The sequence below is a fragment of the Colletotrichum paranaense genome, assembly GCF_030867605.1.
Source record: "Colletotrichum paranaense strain IMI 384185 chromosome Unknown Scaffold_9.1, whole genome shotgun sequence".
NCBI lineage: Eukaryota > Fungi > Ascomycota > Sordariomycetes > Glomerellales > Glomerellaceae > Colletotrichum > Colletotrichum paranaense.
This window is the reverse complement of record NW_026848967.1, coordinates 271976-291229: the sequence shown is the minus strand read 5'-3', so window position 1 is coordinate 291229 and position 19254 is coordinate 271976. Positions and strand designations below refer to the sequence as shown.

At 53.9% G+C, this 19254-nt stretch overlaps 5 protein-coding genes across 5 annotated transcripts; 3 read left to right on the top strand and 2 right to left on the bottom strand.

Annotated features, from left to right (window-relative positions):
- Positions 1-3231: 3231 nt before the first annotated feature.
- Positions 3232-6173, top strand: CPAR01_10841 (flavodoxin; the record flags this gene model as incomplete). Its single annotated transcript, XM_060495101.1, has 4 exons — positions 3232-3411; positions 3518-3693; positions 3796-3894; positions 4421-6173. 4 exons carry the CDS (start codon positions 3232-3234, stop codon positions 6171-6173), a joined length of 2208 nt encoding a protein of 735 aa, XP_060345449.1.
- Positions 6174-7075: 902 nt separating this feature from the next.
- On the bottom strand, positions 7076-9837 carry CPAR01_10840 (eukaryotic aspartyl protease; the record flags this gene model as incomplete). The annotated part of the gene is made up of 4 exons (XM_060495100.1): positions 7076-9075; positions 9123-9476; positions 9562-9689; positions 9746-9837. The coding sequence occupies 4 exons, from the start codon at positions 9835-9837 to the stop codon at positions 7076-7078; spliced, it is 2574 nt and encodes an 857-aa protein (XP_060345448.1).
- A 611-nt stretch (positions 9838-10448) lies between these two features.
- On the bottom strand, positions 10449-10976 carry CPAR01_10839 (uncharacterized protein; the record flags this gene model as incomplete). The annotated part of the gene is made up of 2 exons (XM_060495099.1): positions 10449-10690; positions 10745-10976. 2 exons carry the CDS (start codon positions 10974-10976, stop codon positions 10449-10451), a joined length of 474 nt encoding a protein of 157 aa, XP_060345447.1.
- A 1291-nt stretch (positions 10977-12267) lies between these two features.
- CPAR01_10838 (uncharacterized protein) lies at positions 12268-12567 on the top strand (the record flags this gene model as incomplete). The annotated part of the gene is made up of 1 exon (XM_060495098.1): positions 12268-12567. A coding segment is annotated over one exon (300 nt), but the record flags the coding sequence as incomplete, so codon positions are not given.
- Positions 12568-15747: 3180 nt separating this feature from the next.
- Positions 15748-18185, top strand: CPAR01_10837 (uncharacterized protein; the record flags this gene model as incomplete). Its single annotated transcript, XM_060495097.1, has 2 exons — positions 15748-15817; positions 15877-18185. The coding sequence occupies 2 exons, from the start codon at positions 15748-15750 to the stop codon at positions 18183-18185; spliced, it is 2379 nt and encodes a 792-aa protein (XP_060345445.1).
- Between the last annotated feature and the right edge of the window lie 1069 nt (positions 18186-19254).

The following is a 19254-nucleotide window of genomic DNA, read 5'->3' as shown; positions in this document are numbered from 1 at the left end:
TGAACCATGAGGCGGGATCAAGCTGCTCACCTCATCTCTTTCCTCACGCGTCAACTATTTACCTACTTTAAGGTGCCATAGGTGCCTAGGTGCCTTTTTAACCTAAACCTTCATGAAAGGTCGTCTTGCCAGTGTTGAAGTGGAAGGAGGTCCCCTTACCAACCCTGGGAAGGTAAGGCGGTGGAATGCCATCCATCCAGGAAAGACCCACACGATAGTGTTGGACATGGCAGGTACCTAACAGGCCATCTGTTCAAGCCACAGAGCACGGGCTTTTAGAGATGGGCCAGAGGGCAACCCCTGCTAGGAGAAGAAAGGTGCAGCTTCTCCATTGCTTCTTTTTCTTCTTCTTACTTCCCCCCCCTTTCCATCGATGTACCTTTCGTGGGCGGAGTACCGGTACCGCAACACCAATTTATACATCGGACCTTATCAACCACGTCGGTCGTCAACATAAGCCCTGACTGGCTGAAAGACACTTATGCTGAGGAACCCATCAACAAAAACATGCAACTCACACGAGAAGAAACCTGTGTGATCTGCCCAGGCGGTGACAACAGCATCGGCCTATCAGGGCGGTGGTATGACTCTTCCCCCGCAAAATGGTCGTGATGGGATCCTAGCCAAGCCAGGCCTGAACCAGTGCCCACCCGCTGATGTGCGTGTTCGTGGAGCCACCGGTCGCCAGAAATGCGACAAAGATCTCGGCAGCTACGGTCTGGTCTCTACGGAGGACGGATAGCGGACCTGACTTGTCTTTGTGTCGGCCCAAAGTGTTTGCAGCTACCCGCGACCATTGTGGTTGCTCACGTGCGATTTTTTATCCACAAACCTTGAAGTCTGATATTTTGGCATCCCCAAGATGGCCCCCAGGTGCTTGCTGGCCCGATTTGCCCACGTTTGCCGCATCCACAGATCCCGATTGGCCGCCGGTATTCGTACCTCACTGCTCAACATCGGCAAGACTTGCATCAAACAACACGATTTTCCTGGGATCCGCCTGTCAACAATTGAAAGGAATCACCTCGCCCAGCATACACTCTCCTACTTCATATTGCTGGCTGTGTTCTTTGAAGATTGCTCGCAATGGTCTGGTTATAACCTCTCATGTCTACACTGTGAGAGCAGCCGGATGGGACGCTCTTGTGCAACATTATCTCTGAAAGCTCACAATCAGCCCAATGCCGGCAAATCTTGCTCGTTCATCCTCTGCTTATTGATACCACTTGTGGCCTGGTACGAAGTACCCTCTCCTGTCTGGACGTGAGTTGATTTCTCTCAGAGCCAGTATTGCGCAAAACCCCTATTTTTATCAATGACCACAGTCAACGATCACGATCAATCTTTTCGATCTTATTTCCTGGACTGCCTCGTGCGACGCTGCGAGAGACATGAATCGGATATTTAAATCCACGGTCCATCGCGAGAGACTACCCTGTATGCGTGCGTCTACCGAATGGATTCTGTTTTGCCTAACCTTGCCTCAGTGAACCTGGTCACGCTGGATCATCTTAGCCAAACCATATATCAATGCAGTTTGTTTTCTAGCTCGGTTTGCACCTTGCAGTAGTCTATCAACCAAACCGGACGTTGAGCCTAGAGCAAGCGACGGGTCACAGTCGGCAGTGTAATTACACGTCGCCAATCCCAAGCCTCAACTACGGCAATACAAGACATTCGCAGCTTGCACACACGCGAGTGACGCGACGGCTGGCCCGGCCGGTTCAGCAATGTGGCTCCGGCGGATGCCAATTCAGGGCCCATCTCCCGTCCCTGGTCAGCATCGTCCTCCCGTATCTATGGGACCGCGGAGAGATGCTTTGGCGTCCGGAATGATACAATTTCCCACGGCCCACTGGATCTCGCGGAGCGCATGAAGATTTTGGTGAGGGTCCCCTAGCAACCCGCGCTAAAGCTCCATGGGTCTTAACGGTGCAATGCAGGGGGGCGGCCAACAGTGCAAAGAAGGGACGAGGGCAGCAGATTCCCTCTGTCCCTTGTCCTGGACTCAGCTACTCCTATCAATCCCGCGCTCTCATGTCCGATATTGATGTCAACACGAGCGCGAATATCCGATGCTCAACCAACACCAATCAGCAAGGGGATGACTGTCGCGCGTACAGATCGACAGACAATCTCCCACCTAGGATAGTATTGAGGATGTTCGGATAGCGCAAAGAGCAACTGCCCGGGCAGAACAGATGAGTCCGCGTCTTCAGACCTGCGCCTGCTATTTCGCTTTGTGGACGCCATCGTCAGCAAGAATCCTGAGCTCGCGTGGGATTCGGTGAGGACGGAAACAGTCGTGTCAGCAGCTCGAGGCGTGGTAAGGCGGAGACCTGAGTCGTGAAGGTTTTCCCTGACTTTGCCTCATCTGTCGTCTCGCAGTAAAGCGCCTCAAGCTTCTCCACAGGAGCTTCTTCGGTATGGGGCATGCTGTTACTCGCCCTGCCTGGAGAGTGACACCAGCGCCGACCTCCCGTGCGTGAGGTGGTCCCAGCCCGCCCAACCGTTACCTTGCATGCAAGGCAGCACACCGCCGCATCTTTAGTTGTTAGGGGGTCTCAGCCCATGAATCGCCGCTCTAATCTTGTTGGGATTAGTGACTGTCTAAGTTCCGGCACTGGGTCCTGGTGCCCTGCAACTCTTCGATGGGATTCTCTCCCACCTGTGGCGCATACAAAAGACGTACCTGGATCTTGGGGAGGTCGGCTGTTATCCATGCTTGTGGCTGACCGATACACAGGCCTTGACAGGCTGCCTTACGCTCGCTCGCAAGAGCATGTGCCCCAGACAATTCCGAGCACTCAATGACGTTTCGAGGATTGTCTCTAAACTCGACTATCACGACGTAGAATTTCTCTTTTTCCAGCTTTAACGTCTGACTGAGATTCCCAATTTTCTATTTGTACTTGAATAACTCAATCTCAAGCCAGTGCGATAACACGTGACTCAACAAAGCACATGCATTTTCGCATTTTCGCGCCTTGAGAGTCCGAATGGCTCCTGCAGCTCCGATGCCGCTGGGAAGACAGAGAAAAAACATTTCCGAGAAGCTGCACCCCCGCGCTAGCAGACCCAAGAGCCGCATCTTGTCAGAGTCACGATTTTGAAAGGTCCCACCCGGATCACGCTGCAGTTGACGTTCACAATACAAGCAAGTCCGGATAGAACCTGCCATCAGCTTTTCGCAAGCAACAAGTACCTCGCCTCAAATTCGGTTCAAGGAATATGGTCACCAAAATCACCGGTCCCGAGCCGGCCGTGGTGGCTGACCTGCCAGGCCGGTCCATGTTGGTCCTTTACGGCTCGGAGACCGGCAATGCTCAGGATATTGCCGAAGAAATTGGTCGCAATGCCCAGCGTCTGCATTTCAAGACCAAGGTTGATGAGATGAACGGAGCTCAGTTGGTAGGTCTCCTTAAGCCTGAATGTGCTACTGCATATCTGTCTACCAATGCACTTCATTACACGTCATTGGGCACCATACCTCACGCATTGCTGACTTCTCTGGTAGAGCGTGTTGCTTCAATACTCGATGGTCATCTTTGTCATATCAACGACGGGCCAAGGTGATATGCCTCGTAATTCGATTGCCTTTTGGAAAAGCCTTTTGAGGAAGAAGCTACCACCTGGCTGCCTCGGCGCGGTGAAGTTCACGACATTTGGACTTGGCGATAGCCTATACATCAAGTATGTCTTTTGGTCCTCGGGCGTTATTTCCCCTTCTCGCCTTCGTTGAGGACTACGGTTGCTATTATCAGCAATAGTTTCAACGGCTGACATTTCCCACAGATTTAACTGGGCTGCTCGAAAGTTGCATAAGCGGCTAGAGCAACTGGGTGCCGTAGAGTATTATCCACGAGGCGAAGCAGACGAGCAAGACTCGGATGGGTAAGTTTCTGTCGACTTCCTCTTACTTCGCCCTCATTTCCCATCTTCATTTCGGGTGGTTGTGCGTTCCGTTCTGTGACAAAGCTGTCCACAACATCAAGATGCGAGACCACCATCATCTCTTGGGATCTTGTCTCTGTGTGCTTCTCCCATCGTGCATATCCTTCTCATCTAGAGCTTCAACAAGCTTTATAGTGGACTCGCTCCTCAGCACATTGCTCATGAGAGAACGAATATTTAGAGTCCAATCATCGAAATGCTAGTGCGTTCGATACGGTCTACCTTTTGATTCGACGGTGCTTGAGTTATTCCGTCTTGTCAGCCCCGACCTGCGATAGGTGTGTCTATCAGTCTTCCCAAGCCTTCTTCAGACCTTGTTAGCATTCTCTTATTCTTCCCCCATCTTATGTATCCCGCTATCGAACATTCGATGGAAGGCAAATATCTTGCTCCGTGTTGAAAATACCATAAAACCCATTCTCCCAACTGTTACCTGATCTGATGATTTTTACTGAGTATCGAGCAGAGCGGACGAAAGATACATGCCTTGGGCAGCAGACTTGCAAAAGCGCTTACTCGAGCTGTACCCCCTGCCAGAAGGGGTCTCTCCCATCCCAGAGGGCGCTCTTCTACCTCCGAGGTACACCGTCGAGCTAGCCACGAGCACAGAGACACTACAAAATGGAACCTCTGGCAGCAGTGGCGAGGAAAGGACAAACGGGCATGTGGTAGAGATCGGAAACGACGACCAGCCCAATGGTACTTCTCTCAACTCAAAGACAATGAGCGCCATCGAGGATATAACACATGCGACCAATGAAATGACTATTGCCGAACCTTCGCCAACGGGGAACGGGCTTGAATCTCAAAATCAAACTCCTCCAACAACTCTCTTACCCATCCCTGACGGCCATGCCGCCTCACTCGAACTCAATGAAAGAGTGACACCTACGAAACACTTCCAAGACGTCCGTCTCGTACGCCTCGCCGTCGAGCCTTCTGCCAATGGACCTCCCACAATAAACCCGTTTGACAGCCTAACGATTTACCCAAAGAACTTCCCCAAAGACGTCCAAAAGCTCATAGACCTAATGCAATGGAACAACATTGCCGACTCTCCTCTGTCCTTCAGGTCTTCTTCTGGGGCCACCAATCTCCCTCGAGGTCTCTACATCAGTGACGACCGTCCGACGACCCTACGTGATTTGCTCACGCACAATCTTGACATCACCTGCACCCCGCGCCGAAGCTTCCTCAAAGAGATGTACTATTTCTCCGACGACGAATACCACAAGGAGCGCCTCCTTGAGTTTACAATGCGCGAGTACACGGATGAGTTCTACGACTACACCACCAGGCCCCGCCGCACCATCCTCGAGGTCCTCGAGGAGTTCACCTCCGTCCGGATACCCCTGAGCCGCGTCCTCGACATGTTCCCCGTCATGCGCGGCCGAGACTTTAGCATAGCCAGCATTACCCACCAACCCAGCCTCCCGCCCTCTCAAGAGACGACGTCGACGACGACGACTACGACAATGACAACAGGAACGAAGACGAGCATCACCCTGCTGATAGCCCTCGTCAAATACCAGACCATCCTCCGCAAAATCCGCCAGGGCCTCTGCTCTCGCTACCTCGAATCCCTGACCTCGCCCGGAACCCCTCTCCGCATAACCCTCCACCGCAGCTCCGCATCCCTCCACGGGCCCATCCACGCCCGCCGGCCCCTTTGCGCCGTCGCAACAGGCACCGGCGTTGCGCCCCTCCGCCTCTTTATCGAAGAACGCCTCTCCCACCTCGCCTCAGGTGTGAGCGTCGGCGATACCGCCGTCTTCTTCGGTAGCCGCAGCAGAGAAGCAGATTTCCACTTTAGTGACGTCTGGGAAGACCTCAAGGCGAAGTATACCCTACCTTCTCTTACTACCACTACCACTACTACTACCGATTTTGCTGCTGCTGCTGCTGCTACAATCAACCACGCCGACGCCGCATCCGCAACCCCCGCCAACCCCAAATTCGACGTCCTACCAGCCTTTTCTCGCGACAAGTCCGTCCCGCGAGCCTACGTCCAGGACGTGATCCGCAACCACCCCGAAACCATCCGCGCCATGGTCGCCTCGGACGCCATCTTCGTCGTCTGCGGCGGCAGCCTCAAGATGTCGCGCGCCGTCAAGGAGGCCGTCAAGGATTGTTTGCGCGGCGATTCGTCGAGGTACCCGGACGACGCGACCGTGGAGGCTGCCTTTACGAGGCTGACTTGGTGGGAGGAGATTTGGTAACGGGCAAGAAGACTGCCTCGGAAAGTTTTCTCGTTGCTGGAGAGTTACTTGGACGACCTCTCCTTGATGGAGCCGTTGGGAGGTCTGGGCTGAGGATTTTGTATACTACATCGTTCACGTGCCCAACGCGGGAAGATGCAATAGATCAGACAATGAGATTACACCCTTTCCAAAGCAGTCGCCCTCCGGCTTACCTATCACTCAGACTTGGGCCTGCTATCGCGTATAGCAGACAATGTACATCAATTATCCGTCTTCCAAACGTGCACTTGTTATCCACAGTAGAGGTTGGAATAAACTTAGCGATGCTCTTAGCCCTCGGTGATGTTTCCTGACCTTCACAGAACCCAATCCACTCACGGGAAAATCATACGTGAGGAGAGAAAAATCATTCATTTGATTTTGGATTTGTTCATTTGTTTCTCTACGATGCCGAGAGTGGAAACTAGAGATGGTGAGGCTTGTCTAGATGCCAGAACATGGCAGCTTTGGTGGCCTCGCCACCTCTCTATCTCGCTCCCTTTTGAGCATATCGCAAACAGAATCCAAGCTCCTGGTTCAAACCTGCTCGTAGCTAGACTCTGTACTCTCCATCTCCATCTGGGATAAGGTTCCCGCTTCGCGCATTCAACCAAGTCCTTTCCCAAGCCCAATTTTGTGGGCACCTAAACGCCGGCATGTCTGCATGCTGATATACCTGTGTCCCCCTTTCTAGGGAGACATCCTATCCCAAACTCCTTCGCTTTATTTTGATTTATTCGAATCTGGAAAATTGGACTGCAGAAAAAGAAAGAAAGAAGTAGAAATAGTGCCGGCCGCTTTCTCTGCAGTCGTGCATTATAAGTGGTTATTTGTAAAGATCAAGTCATTTTTCTGGAAAGAATGGCAGGCTTTTCATGTTGTTAGTTCTCCCAGCTGTAGCGACGCTCTGCCATCTGGGGAATGTGGATGAATTCGGAGCCGTCGAGGCGTTGTAGGCTTCGCAGAGAGGTTGATTCCGCTTGCTGACTCCTCTCCTCATCTGGTAGGCTCACTTGTCTCGTCAAGTTGTCCTGAGCCATTAGCTCCTCCTCGAACTCGGTCCAGTTGCTTCCCAAAGTATCGGTAGATAGGCGATGAGCAGTGAGATCCTCAGGCACGGCAAGGTTGGTCCCGTGAGAGTATGCTAGCGGAGGGGGGATCACCTCGGGCTCTGGAAGAGACACGTTCTCTGGCAAAGGACCCAAGCAGACGATGTTTGATGGGTCGATTGGTGCTCTTTGATGAGTTGATGAAGGCGGTGAAGGAAGGGCAGGCAGAGGAACGTTTGGCGGCATAGGTGAGAAGGTCGCGCGGGTTGCTGTAAACGCCTCACTCTCGGGGGACACAGGTTGAGGCAGTGTGTTGCCAGGGTTGCTGACAGTGAAGGTTGGTGATGGGTACGACGGACCTTCTGTCAGGGGTGATGGGAGATCAGATAGGCGGTTCGTCCATTCTCCAGCGCGGGGGCTCATTGGCGATGGCAAGGAGCCATGGGTTGACGAAGAATTTTCGCACACTGTGGGAGACGAAGGCGAAGAGGCAGATGCCGGGGACGAAGCAGGCAATAACCCAAACTGTTCAGGTCTGAAAGTCGCGACAGGGCTCGTGTACTGCATCGGCTTCTCGGCAGGCGGAAAGTCGGCCGGATTCTCTGGAGGGGAGTACGCCGGGACAGGGCCTTGAAGTTGAGCCTCCACTTTTCTCCTCGCAAGCTCGTAGGCGCTCACATCTTGCGTGTCTTCCGTCCCGAATTCGGTGTGCTCATGGACCGACTTGCTGTCGTCTCCGTCCAGCTCGACCGGACCTATCGGTGCAGGCAACTCGTACACTGCGTGGTTAGCATCAGCCGCAACTTCCACAGGCTGGGCCGTGCTGCCCATAACCTCGTGTGTCGATACGCGTTGAGTCTTCTTTTTGCCCCGCACTTTTGTGAAGAACTTGGCCATGGGGCTTCTTGGCGACTCTGGCATAATTGACGACGCGGCATCTTTCCCATCTTCCAACGACCCAGTCATCTCCTGCGTCTTTCGCTGGCGGCGACGGTAGAAAAAGAAGCCAGCAAGCATTATCAGGCAAGCGGCGATCACGCCTGCCGCAATGCCACCCATTTGCGCTGTCGAGAGACCTGTATGAGAATTTACCTGGGCCGGCGGTGGGAAAGGGCTATTGCTAGGCTGCACAATACTCTTCAGCTGAAAGGATTGCAGAGGAGCATCCGGGAACAGGGCCTGGTGGAGAGAGAACACGCCTGTATCGTACTTGGTGATCAAGTAAGCCTCTTGAAGAAACGACCTTCCGATGATGAACGTATTGGTCAAGTTGGAGGCTCTCCGAAGAGGGAAGTAAGGCACTGAAGGTTCGCCATATTTAATCGTCTCGCTCTGAAATGGATATCGCAAAACTTGCGCAAAAGCTGCAGCTGTGATTGTGATGTTGACCACGCCCGGTACGGTGAGCGGGTGGCCAAAGTCGTCACTGTTGTCATGGCTAGAAAAGGAGAAGGTGAACGAGTAGGAAGATGCGCCGGCCTTAAAGTTGGCATACTGCTCATCGGTGAGAGTATACAGGTTGAAGGTGTTGTTATAGGTCAGGTTGAATGCACTAGCGAATTCATCGCAAATAGCATCAGGGAGCCAAAGAAAGGGGGTTGAGCTGTCGATCATGGCACTGAAAGATGTGGACATGTTGGACAAGATTCTCGTCTTAGCATCCCAGCCGCTCGGCATCTCCTTGCTTTGTGGCACAGTAACTTCGACGCCACGGACCAGGGCGTGAGGCAGACCATCGCTCGGATCCAGGGAAAATTCGTTGTTATGTGGGACAAAACGGCTCGCGTCATAGCCTCCCAGAGTGACAGAGCATGGCGTGCCAGACATGCCCACTGCAAGAGTTAGTATACGACCAAAGAAGCGGATAGCATGCACTCACTATAGTAGGCGCCAGCAGTATAGCCGTAGCTGTAACTGGGGATCCATCCGTAATTCTTGACCGCTTGCGTTAAGGGTGATTCGGCAACCTGATTGCCAAAACTGCCTTTGGTGATGCCGAGTCCGAGATATCCAAGATAGTAGTCGGTGCTGTTGATTGACGCGGTCACAATGTTGTCCATGCTCATTCCATCCCCAGTCAAAAGCGTGCTTGAAAGCTTGTCCAGTCCATAGTCGCCGTTTCCCCCATAGCCGAGATAATCAAGACCAAGCTGCCATGCGCCCAACGGATTCCAGGATTTCGAGTCGGCAATGGTGAACACGTTGCCTCTGGCGGTGTTGCACAAGGGCTCCTCTTCATGAGATATTAGTTCTGACATGTCTAGGCCAGAGCGCGAGCTGGCATCTATACGCTGATGAATGACAGCTGAAAGACTTACTTGCAAGACAGCCACCGGCTCCAATAGCCCAGAATTCAGACAAGGACGTGCTCGCAAGAACATTGACAGACTGTCCCGGTGTGCCGACTTGGAACTTCACTGTTGACCAGTTGCCGTCGACGCCGTACCTTGGTTCAGTTAGAGATGAGATTGCGGGCCCAGTTTAGGAAATGTCTCAGCGTACCAGTCGGTTGAAGGAGTGAGAGCAACTGCGGATTGACTTTGTGCGCGAACGATGCCAGCAAGCGCCGTTGCGACAAAGATTGTTGGAAGCATGTCGTCGATCTTGGGACGGAACCCGGTGGGTGGTTCATTCGAGGTGCGCCGAGTCACCAAGGCGTCTTTGCGATGTGCATGAGCGTCCCGAGGGAAGGGCTGGCAGTGCGAAGGGGCGTCTCCATGAACCAGACCTATCGTCGAACCGTGTTTAGGAAACGCTTTCGTATATCCGTATGCCGCGTGCCTATCCCAATGCCTCACGGATCCCAAGGCTAAGAAATTTTGTGGTCGAACGAGTGATCAGCCGTGAAGAGCAGAAAAATTGGGAGGGGAAGAGGGGGACCCGGGCAATTGAACTCTGCGGGATGATCAACAGGAAAAACTAACTTCTGCCATCCATCGGATTGAGTGGGTGGCAGCCAAAGCAAGATAGCGTCCATGGTCATCCAAGCAAGGACAAGCCCGCGCTCTGCCAACTACGGCCAAGGGCTGTGCCGCAACAAGCAAGGGAAAGCCGGAAGGCCAAATGGCACGACGAGGGGTGAGACAAGGACCAGGCCCCCGTCCAGCACCGGTCTGGTGGTCCCGTCGTTCTTGGGAAAGCTGGGGACCGGGGTACAAAGCAGGCATCCCTGTCTTCTTATCGACACACAGTGCTTTTGCCCGCTTCAGGAAAAGTGCAGAGCGCGGCAGAGCCATGTCAAGCCCTCCCTTCTCAGCATGGCGCTGCCGCCGTCGCGCCTCATCGACGACCATGTGTCCGCCCCGCAGATGGATCGAGACCTCCCGCGCCGACAAGAATCAGCAGAGGCCCGAGGGAATGGCCGACGGGGCTTCATGAGGCTGCCGTCGCGGGCGGCGGGAGGGGTCTTTCGACACGGTAGCGTAATAGGCCAGTGACATGGGAGGCAATCCGTCAGTTGACTGGTTCTGGAGACGACGGAGAGAGACTCCATCAGCTTACCTGGCGAGCAGGGGGGATTGGGATTAGACGCGGTAGGCGAGGGCGACGGAACTTCATCCGTCGATTCGAGGAGAGAGTCGAGACCTTGGACGACTCGCACTTCAATCCGGAAGAGCCAAATACAGTATGGGTGCCTCTCGTCTGTTGGCGATGGTCTGGCATTTCTCTTGGTAGCACAGGCATGCATCCAGCCTGCCGATTCCATGACAGAGTCTCTTAAAGTTTTGGCCATTGCTGTAGCGGGACGCTCAACCGGTGATGAAGAAGCATGTGTAGCGTGAGCGCCTCGATAGGCTACTTTGGCGTGTCTGGCAGCGGTAAAGGATTCCATGTCAGGTAAGAAGGGCGAGGAAACCCGCTAGCTTGGCCACAGTAGGCCTTTCGAGTGTCTAGACCTCCTTTGTCTCTATCCGTGGTGTTGCTCCTCGAGATGCGACAGACTACAGGAGTCCAACGAAGCTGCAGTCGGGACGGCCGAGCAGTTTGCTAGCCAGGCATATTGGTAGACAAAGCCACTGCAGCGGATGATCCAAGGGGTAGCAATCTCGATAGACGTTGAAGGTTTGCGATGGCAGGCTTTGGTTTATGACCAGTCACATGTATCAAGTCGCCTGTTCAACTTTGAAACAGAGAGCTACGGGTTCATGACACAGGTTTGCTGAGCTTTGATGGAGAGGAATTAGCCCCTTCTTACAGTGGACGACAGACTGTCGCCGACAATGCCGATGTGTTCGTTTTGCCTTGCAAGACGGTGATCATGTTGCCAAGGGCGTAAAGGCGAGGCAATATACCTGAGCCCTGGAGGGGCATGGAGCTGAAGGTCCGAAGCGAGGAAGTCCCTGGATTCTCCCGCCGGATCTTGTCCCCGTTGGCCTCCAGTCCAAGGTACCTTTAGTATCCTTCAACGTAGGTGCAGATACATGACATGACTTGGGATGCTTGAGAAAGAACACCCAACGATCTTACATAATAAGGGGAAACCGGGGAGATAGCAACAAGGACCCATGGGTTTTCCGCGACTTCCAAGTTCCAACTTTGGTTTGTTCTCTCCCAAACCCCAAACGGCGCCTCTTCTACCTCAAGGAGGAAGGAAGTTGGCGACCCAAGCCATCGGTTGAACCGTGCACTCAATACTCCCGCATAGTACCTTAGTAGGCACCTACAGCAGGTGCAGGTTGTCACTACGTACCTGAAGGTAGTCACTGCCGCATTGATTGCCTACCTAGTACCCACTTCACAGGCTCAGTCTGCCCTGCCAGTCAAGCACACTTGGCCGGAGTCTCCGTCTCTTCCTTTCTCTTCTCCTTCTTCCTGCATATTCAATATTCAACCATCCGTCATCGACCACGACTAACAGGACGCTATTTTCTCAACGGCACCGGTGAATTGACGGACAAGCCGCCATTGACATCTCGTGAATCACAGCTGATGTGAGACGAGTAGCCGAGTGCAACTGAATTTTCATTCCGTTCCAAGTTCCCCCTCTTCCCGAATCCCAAGAGATTCGGCCTGCGACACTGGCCCGGCTTGCAGACATCGACCCGGGCCACCGACCACAGTTGCGGCCACACGGCGTAGCAACAACTGCACATCATGGTCCCGCAAGGACGGGTTGGCCTCGACCCCAATGTGACGTGGGCCAACTGATGGGTCCTTTATGCGCGCCCTTCTTCAACTCAATTGCCCTCGCAGGCTCTCGACATTCATTGGAATCATTGCCAAACATCCGCGCCACAGCTGAACGATATCCCGACGTCTTATCACGTTGCTTATATGCCAATCGCCAGGGACACCTCTATTCCGGGTTCGCCTGCGTCCTCTGACATCGCATCGCCATTTCGACTTTGTGCTTCGCTCCACTCCATCGCCATCCTCGTCGCCTGTTCGCCTCGTCTCTTACATTTTACCTCTATTGCCTGCTAGCGTCAAGACATGTTCGTAGGATTGACAGCTTCCGCTCAGACGCTTAGATGACTGTATGGCATCCACACCTACCGCCACTGCCGACCGGCCCGCCTCCTTCAGACTGCCAGCATCGATAACGACAGTGCGTTGACTGCTCGTTGCCTCTCCACAGGATGGAAGCCCAGTGCCGGGATATGGGAAAACGCCCGCGCTGAATCTGTCATTCGTCAAGCTCCACCCGCTGTCGATAACTTCAAACCTAGAAAATCTATCGGCTTCTTCGGACCTCACCTCACTTTTCACTCAACGCCAATTTGAGTTATAATAAAGGCTATAGCTGACAATCAAGAGCCGTGCGAAAGAGAGATCAACAAAACAAGGTTTTCACTTTCAACGTTGGAATTTCATCAACATGATACACCTCATCAGCCTAGCCAGGCACAGAACTGACAGTACCACATGCACAACCTGGCCGCACGAGGGGCGCTAGCCAAAGGCAACCGGAGAGAGGGTGCCGCGGAACTCAAAGCTGCTTGTCATTCCCAAGCCTGTTGTTCCGCCCTCCGTCGGCGCGGGGCCTGCGTCTTCGGCACATCCTCGCTTGTCGTCCCTCTGAACTGGAACCTCCGGCGGCGTCAACGACCCATTTGCACCTGTTCACATTAGGATTGACTAGTGAAGGTTAGAAGTCCAATTCCAGTGTCATATCTGTCCCTCTGCCACTCACGAAGGTACAGACTGAATTCCGTAGAACGAACTGCAGAGAGCCAATTTCGACACCCCTGACTCGCAGTCTGTGCTTAATACAAACAGCGATCGGCAAGGTCAAATTGATCGCCAGCATGCCACTAAAGTGTCCTGTCACAGCGCCATGGCTCGGCACTTTTCAACTGCATCAAGGTGCGTTGGCTCGTCGCATTGGCTGAGTGCCGCGCAAGAGTGCAACGCGATACACTGAAGAGAAGTCAAAACGCGTCATCTGGTACCGGTGCAGCGTATCAGGTTGCTGCGGTGCCGTGGCCTGATGTCGGTCTTCACCGCAGCTGTCAGACGCAGGTCGGAAATGGCGAGAAGCCTTCCATGCCGTGGCGCCCGTTCACTCATTGCCCCCACGCGCAACGGTGCGCTAAACATGGAGGCCGATTACGGACGATTTATTCGTCATTTTGGAGTGGCAGAAATGGATGGTATCATCCAATCTCTCTCCCTATGCCGAGCGGAGAAAATGCGCTAGGCCTGTCTTGATAGACCTGGGTTGACCCTGTTTACAGTTTTTCGAGCACCAGGCGACGAAGTTTGGCATATCGAGACCTCGAAACCAATGCTCAAAGTCCGAATCGGCAGAATATATGACAACCAACTACTCTGACGCCGGAGTTTCATGCCACGCGCAGGATCAGAGTATAGTCATACCATGCCTACCTCCACGCCACCTTTCGATCAGCCCTACATTACTTTATCGTGCATGTCGACATCCGCATGCCGTGTCAATGGTCAATGGAAAGCTGCTTGGCTGCGTTACACGGAACATAGAGTCGACTTGCGGTGGTACTGCAAAATAGGCCAGCACGTTGGGCAGTCAATCTCACCCGACGGATAGGTTCAGGCCGGGCCTCTCTGAAGTCTGAACCCCTTTGGAGACGCATACGTAGTAAACAATTCAAGGTGTCTGCTTGTCCTAGACATTCTTGCACTCCGCACATTTAGACGCACATCTCCCGGACGCACGGTGATTGCATCCGTGCACACTAAGGTAGACTTCGGCTCAAGCGGACCACAACAAATTGTCTTAACCCACCGTCATCATCGACAACTATCCGAAGTGTCTTGATGGGAGGATGGGCAGACGAGGTACGAAGCTAGTTGAGACTACCAACCAACCTCTTTACGGAGACAGAGTGTTATAGGCTTAGCCTTTCAAGCACTAGCCGCAAACGCATTGTTGGCGAGGGTTTCTCGGTGTGCCTGCGCGATCTTCCCAGATGCCTTTGACAGAATGTCGATCATTTCCCCTGCCGCTAATTACTGATGGCCACTATATTGCTACCAGGTCTTCGCACGTACTCATTGTCCGTTATGAAGCAGCTCCCTAAATTATCTATGGAGTGCTCGCCCCTATGGTCATAAATCCACAATCACAGACGCAAGTTGCCATCAAGCAAATCTGCGTGGCTGGCCCCTCCCTTCGATGGAGGCTGGATTGTCTTAGACATTTCTAGCTCACGGCCAGCACTGCCTTCGGTTGACACTAAAGACTAGAGGAGAGACACTACAGCACGTTTCTTGACTCGAACATCAACGAATGGGAGCGAACCAAGACGATACTTTTCAGCCGTCATTGACCAGCAATGGTGGACTTTCCGATGAACATTTTCCCCCTTGCAGCCGCACACCGTCTTCTTGTCTTCTGCTCCAAGGAGCACTGGCACCAAAGTCTTGCTACTTAGACAGAGCTCGTAGTTGGAGACCGAGAGTCTGTAAAGATGCTCTCCTACTTAGTGCAACTAGATCAAAAGCTTGGGGATGGCAGTACCGCCGCCGGTAGCAGCTAAAGCTCCGGTGCCACTCTGTCGCGTCGGCCCCTTGTCCTTGAAAGGTAGTTCTTGGTGGTCACCGCGACGCTAGAGGCCCAGCCGCGTCGGTTTTGATTGACGGCGGGCCATTTCAAATGAGATGGCTCCTGTCACTGCTACACTACATCAGTGGCACACACAAAGCCGGGAAGTTAAGGTGCCATGGTGAACTAACTAGCTGGCTGGCTCCCCTGTTCTTCCTCCCGAAGTTGCCAGGTTACGCGTCGGCGCACCCACCTTACGGTCCGAAGACAGCAGAGAATATGAACCCCCTCTACGCCCTAATCGCCGCCCGGCGTCCGGCGTCCATGGCCGTTTCCTCGCAACTTCATCGCCCGTGAATCCCGCTTCATTCCAGACCTTGCAATGAGTGTGTGGGCTTGACATGACTACTTCAGAGCCACGAGTACTTGATAGTTGCCGCCGTATCAGTTCGTGCGTCGCGGTTACGAGTAGAGTTGGCCGTCAAAGGGGGCAAGAATGCGTGGGAGAAGGCGGGACTGCGATTCGAGACGATACATCGATATGGAGCTCCTCAAGCTCGCGTTGCTTTCCCTGGCGGCGTTCTCGAACCCAGTCCAAGCCCTTCAAGTTGGTAAGTTGGCAAATATAAATTTTCTCTCAAAAAAGACCGAGAAGCTGACTGTACGGCAGTAAATCATATTCCTCACGGCAGGAGACAGGTCGTCGGCTTTAACAGCACGACATCATCGGCCGCAACAAGCTCTGCACTGCAAATTACGTCTTCATCTACCAGCTCAATCACCCAAGCAGGAAACCCGTCAACTAGCACAGTCGGGACCGAAATACTCTCATCTACCTCAATCAACCAGCTAGCAGGATCTCAAAGTTCGATAGGGATCTCCTCGGTAAGAGGAGAGTCAGGGATAGGCAGCTCATTGTCGACGACATCAGACGAAACCAGTTCGCAGATCTCGGCCGCCGTAGGAAGCACACTGACCCTTACCAATGGCACAACGCAAACCACACCCCTTGTCACCGCGACAGATGTGATGACCTCGCAACCCAGCAGATCATCTTCATTCACTGGAGCATTGATACCGTCCACTGCTTCTACTCGAGATTCGACGTCAGTAGGTTTCAACATCGCGGCCTCTGGCAACCAAACTCGTACTGTGTTCACGGCGTCTTTACCGGCAACTCCCACGAGTGTCAGATCATTCTTTCCTATTAGCAACGTTTCAATATCCGCGTCGCCCAGCGGGAACTACACGAATGGAAATTATAGCGGCTCGTCCACAGACGACGGCGGGGGGGATTATGTGACTTTGACACTCAAGGGTGGTTACGAGCCACCTGTTGTCTGCATATCAACTACACAAGGCGCCGTACCGACAACTTGGTCAATAGTATACACGACAACAACGACAATCTTCGGGGATCCGACGGGTTATACTCCACCGGAACCCGAAATCACGATCCCAATCACCTGCAGTCCTGCAGGTCTGGAAGAAGGCAAGGGTAAGACAAAAGTGTCTGCGAGTGTTTCGTGTACCTCAGAGGATGGTGTGGATATTTGCGCAACCGAAGCTCCTCAGTTTCCAACCTTCAGTTCAACTCTTGGTCCAGAAACGACTGTTACCTTTGTCACTACGGCCAAAAATCCCTCTGTGGTCTTCTCACCTATCAGCACACCCCGATATGGTCACGATCCTGAGACACAAGCCCCGCAAGACAGGCGCTCATCTGCGAAACCCACAGCAGAATCCAAGCCGAAACCGACGCCTTCGACTCAGTCACCCAATAACGATCCGAGACCACCTGGCTCGCCACGTGAAAGTGCCAAGGAACCGCCCAAGGCTACCTACATGATTACCGTAGCGCCAACCAAGATCATCATCAACGACCAGACTTTTACGCAGACCGACCCTTCAGAGACGACTAAGGTGACAGTGAACGGCAACGAATTCACAATTAACCCGAGCGAGGTCATTGGGGGTGGGACGGTCGTCGATCGGCCCGGCAACGTCGGCCGAAGCACCATGATTCCATCCAGCACGGTGGTGGGCGACTTGCCTATTGTGATTGCGCCCGCAGGAACGCAAAACGTTGCCGTCGTCGGTGGGACGACGTTTGGGGTGCAGGCTACTCCCATAACGGCTGTGGTTGAAGGCCAGACGATCACTATTGAGCCATCCGCCGTCATTGTCCCGGATCTAAACGCTCCAATCGGCGGTGCAGCTCCGGTAACGACAGTGGTGAAAGGGCAGACCATCACACTTGTGCCATCAGCGGCCGGTGCTCCCGGGGAAACTGTTTCATCCGGCCGCGCTGCTCCACTGACGACCGTGATCGATGGGCAGAAGACGACAATCCAGCCATCCGCAGTGGCCGTCCCCAAACGAACCGTTTCGATCAGCCGCGCGTCCCCGGTCCAAACGGAGATCGTCGTGGCAGGCGGCGAGATGATTACTGCCATTGGCCCATCCGTGGTCGTCATTCGGTCGACCACGTTTACATACGGCTTGGTTTCAACAGTCATCACAAAGGTTGTAGATGACGATACTATCTCAATAGGACCCTCAGGGGTTTCTGTGCGCAATATCACTGTGGGAGGTCCCGGGGCAAAGGCAACGGACACCACCTACGAGATCGTGGGCGGCGCTTCAGTCACGCAAGTCGGGGCATCGGTGGTGGTCGTAGACGGCACAAGCTTCACCGTGGGGCCAGGAAAGGGGACAACGACAAAGGTGTTTGGCGGCGAGACCATCACGATTGGTCCGTCCGGCGTGGTCGTTTCGACGATTACTCTTCCGTACCCGTTTGGGCCGACGGTCATTACGACAATCGACGTGCCTTCGACGGCGGCGGCGCCGTCGCCGGTGCCGTCTGAGACGAAGAAGAATGATGGTGGTGCCGTCAGGCCGGCGAGGGCATTGACGGGGTTGCATTTAGAGGTTTGCATAGCGATCGGCGTCTGGGTTCTGGGGCACATGTTTTGAGACACGCCAGGGGACATGACATGTGCATGTTCAGTGTGTGCTACTGGCGTCGGACGGTTCTTCTTTCTCTTTGGTATAGTGCAAAACAGGGCACAATGGGATAAGCGAGGGTCGCATACATTGTATAGAATCAGGAATGGGGCTCTGCAACGACGGGAAGGGCTGAACTTTTGACACCTTCCAGGGAAGCGAAAGGAATCATGATGGATGGCGCGATACGACAGGGAACGACACAAGCGGAACGCGGGGTTCTGATGCAGTGCGACCCTGTCGTCAACGACGCCGACGAACTGTATTATTATTATAAGGTACATCTTAGAATGTAAACATAATCCATGCTACGAAGTTCAGAAGAGCAAGCAGGGCCACCACCAGGAGCGGCAGCGAGGCCACATACTCAGGCACGCCGCACAGCCATACGCGGGTTACAGGGAATGCCAAGCCCCCACCCCGCGGCCGATGGGGCCGGCCTCCGTCGGCGCCGACGGGCTTTCTGGCTGACAGGTTTTTGAGGGGGTGAGTGCCGAATGATCAATATGACGCAGCATCATCTCATCCGATCTTTTCTGCGTAATGTCCTCGATAAATACCTACCAACCTGCCAGATTTGGGATGGAAGGCTTGTGGAAAGGGGCACGGGTGATGTGATTGGTCGCATCCCCCCCGCGCCGGCGCCTTTGCGCCCATGGCCTGCTGGTGAGGTTTGGGGCTGAAGGCGAGGTGGTTCAGATGATACACTTGCGCGAGTCGAGGACCAGATGACGGACGGATTGGACGCATGGTGGTGGCAGGTGAAAAGGTGTAAGGATGGGGGAGAAAAGAGCCTCTTTCTTTAGCGGGTTGGAGGGCGGTAGACACGGTGTGAATGTGCTCCAGGCGAGGTGGATCTAGAGTCTGGGTGCGGGCAGGAAGGGCGTGGAGAGGTAGAGAATGAGGGGTCAAGTTTGGGATTCTCACATGGCTGCCTTACAGACGTCACGGTTCCCTTGTCTCGGGGAGGACGAGCGACGGCTTGTTTTTGGCTGGCGGACCCCCCTGGAAATCGGGGGGCCGCATCGCGACCGGCCGT